Source organism: Octodon degus, unplaced genomic scaffold (genome assembly GCF_000260255.1).
Source record: "Octodon degus isolate 3935 unplaced genomic scaffold, OctDeg1.0 scaffold00146, whole genome shotgun sequence".
In the NCBI taxonomy this organism is placed as follows: Eukaryota; Metazoa; Chordata; class Mammalia; order Rodentia; family Octodontidae; genus Octodon; species Octodon degus.
In genome coordinates, this window is record NW_004524722.1 from 3,114,401 (window position 1) to 3,128,428 (window position 14,028).

Below are 14,028 nucleotides of genomic sequence, written 5' to 3' on the forward strand. Positions count from 1 at the left end.
GGGTAGAATTACCAAGGATGGGTGGATGGTGGGGAGTTAGTGCTGATAGAGTTTCAATTTGACAGATTAAAAGTTATGCAGGCTAAATGTACTGACAGCTATAGAACAAGATAAATATACTTAATGTTACTGAAACGTATGCTTAAAAATGGTTAAAATGGTATTGTTATATGTATTTTCTACAATTAAAAAACCAATGCCAGCTGGGCATGGTGGCACATCGTAATTCAGCTACTCAGTAGGTATGAGGATTGTGAGACTGAAGCCAGCCTAGGCAAAAAATAAAAAGGTCTGCAGATGTAACTCACTATGAGTGCCTACATAGTCTGCCTGTGGCCCTGGATTAAACCACCAAAAACCAAAATACAAAAAACCACGACGCACCAGTGACCAGGACTGCTACAGGAAGTAGGCAATGGTGGTACGGTACGGGCTGCATCTGATCGCTGCTGTGCGCAGGGCACATGACTGAACAACAACCACTGCTCGCATAAGTACATGAATGAGCTAAGGCTGTGTTTTCCTAGCTGTTTCAAAGTACTGATCAGATGGCTGGCCAGACAGCTCAGCGGAGTAAAGCGCCTGCTTAGGCAGATGCAGGGACCAGGGTTCAATCTCTGGCATGCCATGCCAACCCCATTCTTGGGGCACACTGAGACAGAGAGTAGATTGAAACTAGGCATGGTGGTACACAGCTGTAATTCCAGCACTTGGGAAGCTGAAAATAGGAGGATCACTACAAGTCTGATCTGTGTAGTGAGACCCTATAGACCCTGTACTATATTACAAAGTACTGATCAAATTCTGAAGAACAGTGATACTCTTGAAATTCAGTTTGCTACAGTTTGGGAGCCAAGGCGTTCCTGAATAGAGTAAGACCTACTTTATCAGATTTCACCATAAGTAAAATACTGGAATTTTCTTTTCTTTTTTTTTTTTTTTTGCGGAACCGGGGATTGAACTCAGATCCTTGCATTTGTCAGTCAAGCGCTTATCCTACTGAGCCATCTCCCCGGCCCCTTGGAATTTTCAAGGATGGAAAAATACTGCAATCCATTCCCCTCTCCCATGCTGGAGCCCCTTCTTCCATATCCCTGCTTCTCTGATTTGCAGGTATCTAAAGCTATGTGTTACTTGAAAGTCTGAGAGTTTTGGTGGTTTTTTTTTTTTTTTTTTTTTTGGTGGAACCAGGGATTGAACTCAGGTCCTTGCGCTTGCCAGGGAAGCACTTATTCTACTGAGCCATCTCCCCAGCCCCAAGCCTGAGCTATTTGCTATAGTAAACAATGAAGGTGAATTCACTCCTGGTAAGTCATCTAGTACTACCACACCACTCTAGTCTTCTCAGGACACTGCCCACTCACCAGTAATATGCCTGGGAAACCAGCATACTGCTTGTCTAGTCAGGGTCAGAAAGGCCATGAGCCTTTGGATAAGTGAATGGTTCCTCTAAAAGGAATCGCCATTTTTAATACATTGCTGAAGAGACAGGTCCTCATATAAGACACCAGGACCTGCTCAGAAGACTGACCTAAGTAGGGAGGAAGGGGACATGATTTCTGGCAGGAATATAGGCTCCAGGGAGACATTCAGGAGAGTAGTTATCTAGATACAGATTCTAGGTATTGGTTACTAAGAGGGATGCTGAGAGACTGTGGGGTCTAAAGGGCTGGAAAGTGGGCAGTCTGGTAAGGCCTACGAACTTCTCATTAGCCTCATAGTTCATTTTTCTGTCAGCATTCTTAATCCTTCAATAGAGCCAATGACAGGTCTTTTTTATCCTTGGGCCTGGATATTAATACATTAATATGGAAAGAATGGAGTTGTAGGGAGACCAGTTCATAAACGGTAAGAGAAAATGAGAGACCAATAGCTAAAGTCTGAGGTGTCCTATCATTTACAACTTCTACGGATTATCACTTTTTTTTTTTTTTTTTTTTGAACTGGGGATTGAACTCAGGCCCTTGTGCTTGCCTGGCAAGCGCTTATTCTACTGAGCTATCTCACCAGCCCCGGATTATCACTTTTAATCGTGAAGCACCTAATAATTCTCCCTAAGAATATGAAAAGCAAAGCATGATTTCTGCTTCCTCCACATAATCCCAGGCCTCTGGGAGATAAGGCAGGAGGGTAGTGACTTTTAGCCCAATGTGGGCTACATTCTATTAAAATTTTTTGAAAGGTCTGGAGATAGCCAGATATATATGGTAGTATATCCTGCAATCCCAACCCTTAGCAGGCTGGGGCAGGAAGATCCCTGTGAGGCCAGCCTAGGCAACATAGGGAGTTCAAGACCAGTCTGGACGACATAGCAAAACCTTGTCTCAAAAAAAAAAAAAAAGTTCTAGAGATATAGCTCTGCATGAAGACCCTGGGGTTCAATCCCCAGAAGCTCCTTTCCCATAAAAACATGGCAAGAGGTCCCAGCTCAAATCCTATTTGGAAGAGTTCAGTATAATTAGTCTATCTCTTGAAGAAGAAGCTAACTTGTGGAAATGCTAAGCTCAGAATCAATCTGACTGAAAAGATGAGAATTGTGAAGATTGGTTACTAGTGATCCTCCTGAGGTTTAAATTGGTGGCTGATAATCTTGAGATAAACTGGCAATAGCCTGATAAAATTAAATAAATGGTTCTATAAAAACAAAATGAGAAGAAAAAAAAGAGACATAGCGTTGAGAGGATAAAGAAGAGAATACCAGCAAAAGTTGCTTTGAAAAGGTGGCTGTGCCACAGACGCATCTGAGTGAACTGCTGCTGCCAAGCACAAACTGAGTAACACAGTACTCTGGAAATCTCTTCTCGAGGAGCATGAGCTGGTAAAATCTGTACAAGTGGGTGAGACAGTGGAATGAACGTAAAATATACAGCAGCTGTTCAAAAGGGATCCCAAGTGGCTGCTGCACTGACTTCCTTTTCACTATTATACCACAATGCTTAAGGTCGGACACATATGAGGAAAGGCTTTATTTGTCTCCTAGTTTTGGAAGCTGAAAGTCCAAACAGAATAGTGCTGGCTCTGGCAAGGGGCCCTGGCAGAGGACAGAGGACACCACAGTGGAGGGACCACATGCAGGAGGAAGACATCAAGTCCATACAGGAAGCCAGAGAAAAATGGGGGGCTAGTTTCCCTCTTTTAACAGTTCAATCCCGCAAGAACTAGCTTAGAGTCCTAGGACAACTGTCTAAATCCCTCCAGGGGCATCTTCCAGTGACCTGGTAACTTCCCCCTAGGCCCTACCTCTTAAAGAACCCAGAGTCTCAACACCACCACACAGAGGATTAAACTTCCAACACATTCACCCTTGCAGTATACAACCATACCCAAATTGTAGCAGCTACCTACAAAAGGATCCAGTGCATTTTGTTTTTCAATTTGATCCAGGGAGGAAAAGGACAATTAGTCCAACGATATGGAGAAGCCTTTTTTTTTTGAGATAGCTTTCACTATGTAGTTGAGGCTGGCCTTGAATTTATGGTAGTCCTCCTGTTTCAGCCTCCCAAGTGCTGGGATTACAGGTGTGTGCCACCAGACCTGACTTATTTCTCTCACTTGAAAAAATATTAGGGATATTTCCTTAGGTCTCTCAGACTAGATGTTACTTTAACCACACTTTAGCCCTGAAATATCTTTCTATGCGGTTCACTGTCTGCAGTACTTCCTACTTCCTTGAAAGGCACTACAACCCAACTAGTTGCCAAGCTGGAAAATCAACTTTGATGTCTACATTTCCTTTATATTTCTGTGTCAATCTTCAGAATCAAACCATATCCAAGCCCCATCAAACTTAACTCCTTAAAAAAAAAAAAACTTAACTCTTAAAACCCCCCATTTCTCTTTCCACCAACTCTACTCCAATCAATGCTACCTTTAAGTTTGATAGCAACGGTCGATTCAAGCATCCAGTCTGACCTGTGGACCCATCTCTGTTTTTTACCCAGCAGCAAGGATGGTCTTTTTTTTTTTTTTAAGATTTTATTTTTTTTACATTTATTTATTTATTTATTTATTTATTGTGTGTGTGTGTGTGTGTGTGTGTGTGTGTGTGTGGCCAGCTCAGCCCACCAGGGGGCGGGCTGGCCGGCATGTGGTGCTGGGGATCGAACCGTGGTCCCTGTGCTTTGTCAAGCTTGTTTCAAGTAGGTGCTTTAGACCACTGAGCCATCTCTCCAGCCCCGCAAGGATGATCTTGACATAAAATCTGATAGTCATTATCTAAGCCACCCAGTGTCTTTTGGGGCTTTTTTGTTGCTGTTTTTGTTTTTTGTTTGGTTTTGGTTTTGGATTTTACACAGTGTCTTGCTCTGTAGTCCAGGCTCGTCTCAAGCTCAGGATTCTACTGCATCAGCCCCATGAGTGCTTGGGTTATAGGAATGTGCCACCACACCTGGACTGTCTTTAGTGAAGGACGCTAAAAACACAAAACCTTTTGGCCTAAGGCTGTTTTTGTTTGTTTAGCTGTTATTTCTCCAGACATTTTCACCACCTTCTTGGCTACACGACCACACTAGCCTCAGCTCCTCACGAGCACCGCACTGGCCTCCATCTTAGGCCTGCTCTTACCTCAACATGCTGCACTCTTCACATATCCATTTATCTCCAATCATTATTCAAGCCAAATCAATAGTCATTTGGAAGCTAACTTTTGATCACTGCGAGAAGGTCGAGTGTGTCACTCATGTATTAGCACCTAGTATCCAAAACTTTTCTTTGTGTTTATTCAAGTTATAATTGTGTTCATTTGTATGTGTATTACTTTAATGCTCATTTCTCTCACTACAGAGTAAACTTCATTTGAGTAAGGACACTTATTTGTATTGTAATTCCAGCACACAGTGCATATATGCACACATCCATGTGCACATGCGAACACACACACACACACACACACACACACACACACTCCATTTGTTAAAAGAATGTTAACTTTCTGCTGGGTAAAGTGGTTGTTTCCTATAATGGCCCTGAAGTTAAAAATTTCAGCTTACGTCTGAGACCTGGCTTTCTGAGTTTTAAGGAAGAAATCATAACACATACCACCCACATCTTAAAAGACTGGATATGGCTTTTCTCACCTCCTGGTGCCTAGTGATGCTAGCCTGAACCATCTGGAGGTGGCAGGAAGGAGTACTAAGACACCAAGTCAACTCACCCCTATTGTAGATGCCATGTAGTCTGCACACATTTCTGCAAAGTCTCGCTCAAGAACTCCATAGTAGAGGCCATAGAAGAGGAGAGAAATACCAAAGTCCATGGCGTCTTCCGGTTTAATCCTGGAAGGGAAGCAGCATGGCCAGTAAGGCCTGCCCTGAGACACAGCTGTTGTAACACTACTTTGGGACACCCAAGTCAGAGCCTCATGTGGAAGACTGCTGCCCGACTCCACATGGCCCGCAGACATCTCTGGAGGAATTAGCACGGTGAGCTGTAAAGACCCAGCTAGAGCAGCTCTCCGCTGTCCTGTATCCCACTCTGCTCCTAGGGCTTCCTGTGACTGGCAGCCATGCCTTACCACTGCCCAGGGAGCTCAGTTCATTGTAACCTATGTGCTAGGACCTCTGCTGTTGTCAACTGCTGGCCACCAACGAGTGGGATTTCAGTTTAGAAGCTAACAACTTACTTGCCTCGTCTCAAGCCAGCTGGCCAAGTTGAAATGGTTGAACCTTCCAAAAAGAGGAAGAGCAAGCCAGTGTCTGGGTGTCCCTGGAGCAAAGACTGAAAATGCTCTTATTTATTTATTGTGGAACTGGGGATTGAACTCAGGCCCTTGCGCTTGCCAGGGAAGCGCTTCATTCCACTAAGCCATCTCCCCGGCCCTGAAAATGCTCTTAGTGGTCAAATATCCACTGCTAGACCCCGACTTGTGAGATTGTTTCCACTGATGGGCGGTGGGCATGAAGCATGCTCCCACCTGAGACTGCCTGTTGGCTCAAGACAGGCCAGAGCAAGGCAGGCATTTCTGTCTCAGTACATAAGCACGTGCACAATTCTAGAGTTCTGCTTACTGTCCTATGGAATGTAAAATATTTACCATTTGGTTACTGCAAAAATAAATAAATAAATAAATAAAATTTTAAAAATGGAGGGCCAGGGATTAGCTCAGCAGCATAAGTGCCTGCCTGGCAAGTGCAAGGTACCAATTTGATCTCTGGTACTGCAAAAATAAACAAGCAAACAAACAAATAAATATTTACCATCTGGTCCTTTAGAGAAAAGGTTGCCAAACAAGACTAACACAAAAGATAAAATTAATAAATAGTTACAAACTGATTATCACAAAAATTTAACTTACATCTATACATATTCTGTATAATGTCAGCAAAATTAAATTTTGGTCCAAGTCTATCTATTAAAAATAAAAATCTTTTTTTAGAATTAAAATCTTATTCTAAGGACCAAAAGTTTATAACCTCAAGTTCATAAATATTATGGAAAATTACTATAATTAAAATATCTGTAGAAAAAATTGTATGTCTTTGCATAAAGTTGTAAACTATATCCATCATAGATAGTAGGAATTTCTCTCTGGTCTTATTTTTTTCTTTTTTTTTAAGATTTATTTATTTATTTATTATTTATTTATTTAGTGTGTGTGTGGCCAGCTCAGCCCACCAGGGGGCAGGGCTGGCTGGCATGTGGTGCTGGGGGATTGAACCAAGGTCCCTGTGTTTTGCTTAGCTTAGCTTGTTCTAAGTAGGTGCCTTAGACCACTGAGCCATCTCACCAGCCCCTCTCTGGTCTTATGATATTTAACCTGCTGACTGTTTTGTGAGGTTTGTGTGAGTGATACTAGAGACTGAACTCAGAACTTTACAATGAGCTACATCTTTAACCTTTTTTTTGGCGGGGGGGGGGGACGACAGGGTCTTCCTAATCTGTTACACTTCTGGATTTGAACTTTTGATCCTCCTACCTCAGCCTCCCAGAGTGCTGGGATTAAGGGCTTGTGATACCACACCTGGTTCTACTGACATCACTGATCTAACACCAATTAACATAATCAGTAGAAAACTGGTCAAGACTATAAATTGTTTCCCTCTTTGAACATTTTAGGTAAATGAAAAGAAACTATAATTATACAAGTTATAGAAACAAAATATAAAATCTTGATTTTTTTTTTATATTCTTTAACCACACAAGGTAGGAAGATACCTGGAAATACCTCTTTTTCTTTTGATGTGTTAAACTTCACTGTGATGACTTCCTCTACACCTTTGTGGAACTTGTTTTCATTTGTTTTATATGTGTTTTTGTAGTACTGGGGATTAAACCCAGGGCCTTTTTAGTGAGCTTGATTACCAGCCCTTTTTATTTTTTGAGGCAGAGTCTCACCAAATTGCCCAGCCTGGGTCTGAATTTGCAATATTCCTGCCTCAGCCTCCCAGAGTGCTGGGATTATAGGCATGTACCAGCACACCTGGCTGTGGAGCAGCATGTTTATTCTTTCAGCCTGTACTTACTACCACTGGAAGAAAACATTTCATGAGTTTTCCAGTCACTATACAAAAATATTTTCACTTGTCCCAAAATAAACTCCTTTGATTTCGAAACTACCACTATCTCCAAGCTAGTAGATTTGAGGAAGGGGTTGGCTACCTTCTCATGCACAACTTGATCTTGAATCCTGTATCTCCTTAGCGTTAAGGCATTGTCCTAGGCTAGGACTCATGACACACAGTCCATAGCCACCACCACTTCACCTAGGAATGTACAGCTCCACCCTCCTCTGACCTCTTGACTCACTGTCTCCTCCAGTCTTCAAACTCAGAATTCCTTGGCTTCTGCCTAAATTGGAGGTAAGAGGACTTGCAAGTTGATAGAGATCCTTCAGAGACTTATGACAACATGAAGCAATAGCCAGAATCTCTGGGTGTCCCCTGGGGAAGCAACACAGCCAACGGTGTCTACACTGAAAACAAACTAAGCCCCAACCAATGCAGGATTTAAGCACTGACAGGTTAACTCCCTAAAACTATTTTCTCAGAAATCTGATAACAGTGAAGTGTCAGCTGGCAACAGGCAAGACCGCCTACATAATGAACACAGCCTGTGAGTGGCACACCGAACCTAAACTAGGGCAATCTTGAAACTGATGCTTTCTGGGAGGACAAAGCTCCCAGCCAGGGTGGCTCCCAACCCACCATGTGGGATGTGCTCCACATGTGTTTTCAGTACTCCTCAGTTCCAAGAGTACTAGGAAGTCTCCTGAAGATACCTGGACTGTTGTGTTTCCTGCCTTACTCTTTCTAAGGGAATCTGTTGTCAGGCATGGGCAACTCTCCTCATGTTGGTTTGAGTGTCTATCCCAAGGGTCAGCAAACCTTTTCTGTAAAAGGCAAAGCTTCAAATATTTTAGTTTTTGAGACCTATTATGGTCTTTGCCACAACCATTCACCTTTGTTGTTGAATACAACAGCCACAGACAATATGTAAGTCACAGAGCATGACTGTGTTCCAGTTAAACTTTATTTGGCCCAAAGGATGTGGTTTCTCAGCTCATGGTCTAACTGAATATAAGATCTCTGAGGCAAAGCAAAGACTGCAATAAACAGTATACATGGACAAGAAAAATAGTTGTTACAATAATGGAATTATGGGTAACTGGTTACAATCATTGTGACACTTATTTTGGCTATACTTTACCACTGAAATTTAAGTTATCAAAATATAGATGCCATGGATATAGCTCAGCGGCATAAGCACCTGGCCTGGCAAGTACAAGGTCTTGAGTTTGATCCCTACTACTGCAAAAAAAGAAAAAGAAAACATAACCAACAATTTGGAACTCAAACTTTGTAAATATCCAAACATTTCTCACTTTTTTCATTTGTTTTTTGTTTTTTTTTTTCCGGAACTGGGGATTGAACTCAGACCCTTATGCTTGCCAGGGAAGCGCTTATTCTACTGAGCTATCTCCCCAGCCCTCATTTGTTTGTTGTTTTTTTTTTTTAATTTTATTTCTTTATTTATGTGGGTGTGGGTGTGGCCAGCTCAGCCCACCAGGGGGCGGGGCTGGCTGGCATGTGGTGCTGGGGGATTGAACTGCGGTCCCTGTGCTTTGCTAAGCTTGTTCTAAGTAGGTGCTTTAGACCACTGAGCCAGCTCACCAGGCACCCCCCATTTCTTTTTCTTTTTTTTTTTTTTGTTTTGTTTTGTTTTGTTTGCGGAACTAGGGATTGAACTCAGGCCCTTGCGCTTGCCAGGGAAGCACTTATTCCACTGAGCCATCTCCCCAGCACCCCCCCCCATTTGTTTTTAAGGACAGGGTCTGAATATGTAGCTGAGGCTGGCCCCATGATCCTTCTGCCTCAGTGTCCCAAGTGCTGAGATTACAAGTGTGTAACACACCCAGCAGTCCTTGCTTTTCGCCACCACAACCAAGAAGGGCTTCTTGTCTTGCTGTCCGTCCCCTACAGTGCTCAAACCTTCTATCCTGTCATATACCCTTGGTTAATACGCATTTGTGGTAAGAAAGGTACATCCTTAACAAGCTTTCTCTTCAAATGCCCCCAAAACAAAAGCAAAGGGTACTCACTTGAACAGTAAGTTAAGACCAAAGAGGGTAAACATGACGGCCATGTAGCCAACGATGCCAGTAGCATAGCTGATTTTATATATTAGCAGGAACCATTTATAAACCAACCTGGAGAAAGGAGATGATGTTAGTTCAGCTGAGACTCTGGCCTCAGGGGCTACTGGACCACTGGAATCCCTTAATCCCACATCAGTTGAGGACATCAGTCTCTATGCTCAGAACTAACTAAGCAATTTCAACTACTATCCAAAATTGTCTGTTTCTCTAATTGCAGAAACAAGGGAATTAGTGCTTTGTCTTAGATCAAGAGAAGAAACAGATCTCTAAAAAGAAGTTTCAGCCTCAAAACTAAGGGCACTGCTGACCTCAGAAAAGAACAAGTAGGGACTAGTAGTTGTCCTTATCAGGAAAGAAAATCCAAGGGAAGATGAATGAGATGAAACTCACTACTAGTTAATATGACTACAGTTCCTGCCCACAGGCCAATCATAAATGATTTCATGAATTTGCTTCTGCAATGGCTTTTTTCTCTATAAGAGAAATGAGGAGGGAGGCACTCAAAAAAGCACTTCTTTTTTTTTTTCCAATGGTTTCTGGTAAATTTGTTGCATCATGCAGCCACTGCCAGTTTTCTAACATTTCTGTCACCCCAGAGATGCCCCAAAAGGCTTTGGGTTAGGAAAAAGTGTTGACTCCTTACCCACTAGGTCCCTTTGCAATCTATCCCAGTTCTTTTTTTTTTTTTTTTTTTTTTTTTGAATTAAAAAAAAAAAAAGATAAAATAAAAATGAAACAATTTTAAAACAAGTTAGTAAAAATGTACTTCTGAATTAGCTGTATCTGTGCCTTGGTGGTGGTGTAGGGGATGGAGTGGGGCTATTCATACTACGGAAGGATAAGTAGTGTACAGCAAGACTCAGCAAAGAGCAGTGAGGAATCTGGATGGCTGACTCCAGCTGCGTTCAAGTAGAAAACGTGGTTTTCTGAACAAACCAGAGCCTTGTAAATGCTACAGACAAAGGCTGCTAATAACAGACGCCGCTAGTCTAGCTGTGATGAAGGCTAACAAGCAAGTTAGCAATTTGCTCAGCTAACCAGCACAAGCCTGCCTGGTTCCTGAAAGCAGACTGGGTTCTGCCAAGGAAGAAGCCGAAGGTTCCCGCGCCTCCCTGCTATGGCTAAGCAAGTAGTGATGGCTTCTCGGGCTTGTGGTTTTGCCCTGAAGACAACTCACAGCTCCATTAGCCACAGTTTGCACAGATGATAAGGACACAGGATTTTAGGTCGATCCTTCATTTAGATTAAGTGAGGTTCCATTTGCTGAGTAACCTCAGGCAAGTCAAATCTTGTGAGATAAATTTACTTCCTTGGAAAATGGGAGAACCATGCTACCTTTCTCACCTGGTTCATGCTCATTAAATACTACATGAACAAATGAGGACGTTTATGATAATGCTTTGAAACTGTATAGCACTAATGAATTTTAGTCACTATTATAAAAATCTTTCATTTTACTGATACTTTTTTTGATCATTTTAGTTAGAAGCTTATACTGTTCTATACTTGGTGATTCCTGAGGTATTTTATTTTCCTTGTATATATGAGATGAAACAATTATCCATTTTTAGGGAGATATTATTCAAGGCTCTAGAAAGTGATAGTATAGACAGACCTAATAAGAAATAAGAGGCCAGGGACATAGTTCAGTGTCTCAATGCCTACCCAGCAGACACGAGGTCCTGTGTTTGATTCCCAGTACCAAACAAAAAAAACAATAACAGAAAGGAATAGGCTTAGGAATCTCAATCCACATCCACTTGATCCCAGAGCTTATATCTTCTTTCATGGGCCTAGACAAGGGCCAGACTTCTGGATCACAAGCTTCACCTTGTATGATGACACTCACAGGCCAGAGAAAGGCTTGCAGTGCAGCAGGATACAAGTAGCACAACTTGCAACTCAGAAGACTTTGGATCAGGTGGCCCCAGCTCAGAGGCTGGCCGGCTCCCCCACTGGGCACACCTCCCTGGCCCTGTGCACGCCTCTCACACACTTATCAACCAGGTGCTTTTCATTAAACTGAGTGCTCCTTGAGGGCAGGGACTGTGTCTTATCTAGCTCTATATCCCCAGTGCTCAGCATGGAGCCTGGCACATAGCAGGTGCTTGCTATATCAATGAATGAATGAATGAGAAAAATCTCTTTTTTTTCTGCCAAGCATATTAAATGACCTCACAAACTAGTTGGGAGGATTAGAGAGATATACATTTGGATAAAATATAAAGAATTATTAGGCAGAAGTTCTTCTGTAATCCAAAGAAAAAACACTATTCATTCAAAACTTGTAATAAATAAAACAGATATGGTTTCTGATCTCAGTTACATTTAGTGGGGGAGACACATACTCAAAATAATAATTGGTTGTAAATTGTGGTAAGTTTTATGAAAAACAGAGCCTTATGAAAGAATATAATGAAAATCTGATTTAGAGATGAGAGAAAGGTTCACAGAAGAAAACCCTTAAAACGAGACAACAATGACCATCATGATCTACTTTGTCCTTAATATAGACAGACTTTGACATAAACCATTAAGTAAGCTGTAGGGAAATGTTTGGGGTTTCTAGCATGTGAAAAGGGGAGCTGGTCTCTAATCCGCTTGTTTTAGAGGGGTCCCATACCAAGTAACATTGGAGGACAAAAACTGCAGTTTTTCCCATCTAAGTCCACCATCCTCCAATGCACCCCAGCACATGCATGACCTTCAAGCAAGTGAAGTGCCCTCTTCCCTGCTAACTAAAAGCTCACCTTGGGGTTGTCTGTACTAGAGGTTTCCGTGTGGCTCGGAAGGTGACAAAGGCTGTGACAGCAGAGAAGAAGATCCAAATCACGAGGAACCTCCACCAGTGCAGTTTCACTGTGAAATAGAGGGGAACAACCCACATCTGAAAGAGCGTCACCATCTGAAACACAAACACAGGCACTTCAGCTCTTGCCAGCTCCCTCTGCACTCTACCCGTAAGTCCAGAATGCTGCCGGCTTCTATTTCCCCCTGATCTTCTATATTTCCAGTTTCCAATAAAGATCACTCCTCTAGTGCTCAAAGTCAGAAACTCCCTCAGCTGTCTCTTAGCTATATTCTCTGCTTTCCATTTAAGCTTGTTACTGCTTCTTTGGCTAACTGCAACAACCTGCTGGTCTCCCTCGCCTGCAGACACCAGAGTGGAGGGAGGAGGAACGGAGGCAGGGCCACCTCTTACTGCTACCCATGGCATCAGGTCAACTTGTCCCCTGGAATAAAATATCCCCCGCCTGACAGAATCACACCCAAGACACATGCATCCCTCAGTCTCCTTTCCAATTAGACTCAACCATGACTTCCTAGAGTGCCAAGAGCATTTTCTTTTCTGCCATCATCAGAATGTTCATCCAGAATGAGGCTGAATGCTAGGTGTAGGGGCACATGCCTGTAATCCCCGCACTCAGAGGTTAAGACAGGAGGACCACCGAGAGTTCAAGACCAGGATACACTACATAGCGAGTTCAAGTCTAGCCTGAACTACATATCAGAACCTGTCTCAAAACAAATACCCACCAGAAAAGAATGAGGTCCATTTTTAATTCATTTCTCTAAATATAACCTCCTTGAAGTTGAGAACTCAGCTGGCTTTATATATTTCCTTTGCACTAGAAAACACATATGGCACATAATAGTTCCACAATAAGTTAGATTAAGTAAATGGAAAGTAAGACTAAATTGGAGTAAGATGGTCTAAGAAAGAAGTATTTTTTCTTTATTTATTTAAATTGAGACAGGGACTGCTACATAATTTAGCCTGGGCCTGAACTCACTATGTAGCCTAGGCTAGCCTCGAATTTGTAGCAATCCTGCCTCAGTCTCCCTAGGGCTGGGATTACAGTATGTATCACCACACCCAGCCACATAACTGTTTTTTAAAGTGTGTCCTGCTAGCCAGATAGCTCAGCGGACTAAAGCGGCTGCTTAAGCAGAGTGCAGCGGCTGGGGTTCGATCTCTGGCATGCCATGCTGGCCCCACCTCCAGGGTATGCTGTAATCCCAGCGCTTGGGAGGCTGAATGCAGGAGAATCACTAAGAGTTCAGTCTACGTAGTGAGACCCTGTAGTCCATGTCCTAAATACATTTTTTAAAAAAGTGTGCCCATTTTACTTTCCCCTCATCAGCACTTTATCAGACACTTGGTAGCTGAGATGTTACAGATGCAGACAATTATTTCATCCTACAACAGAAGTTTGGAGTGACTGACGGTACTCTGCTTTCCAGTGTCTCCCCCAACCAACTGCTTTAGGTAAATGTCACTCTTCATAAGTGAACAGTAGATATAAAAAAAGTTAGAAAGATAGAACTTTAAAGAAATTTTTCAGGCTGGGGAGACAGCTCAGTAGAATAATCGCTTGCCTGGCAAGTACAAGAGCCTGAGTTCAATCCCTGGTTCAGGAAAAAAAAAAAAAAAA

General features: G+C 42.5%; 1 protein-coding gene across 2 annotated transcripts in view; it reads right to left on the minus strand.

Annotated features, from left to right (window-relative positions):
• Rnf121 (ring finger protein 121) overlaps nt 1-14,028 on the minus strand; it is a 78,118-nt gene that overhangs the window by 10,315 nt on the left and 53,775 nt on the right. For both annotated transcript variants that reach the window (XM_004641953.2, XM_023702049.1), the window contains 3 exons: nt 12,343-12,497; nt 9,536-9,643; nt 5,153-5,273 (listed from right to left, as the gene is read on the minus strand). In XM_004641953.2, the coding sequence (XP_004642010.1) occupies nt 5,153-5,273; nt 9,536-9,643; nt 12,343-12,497 (384 nt within the window). The remainder of the gene's footprint in view (nt 1-5,152; nt 5,274-9,535; nt 9,644-12,342; nt 12,498-14,028) is intronic.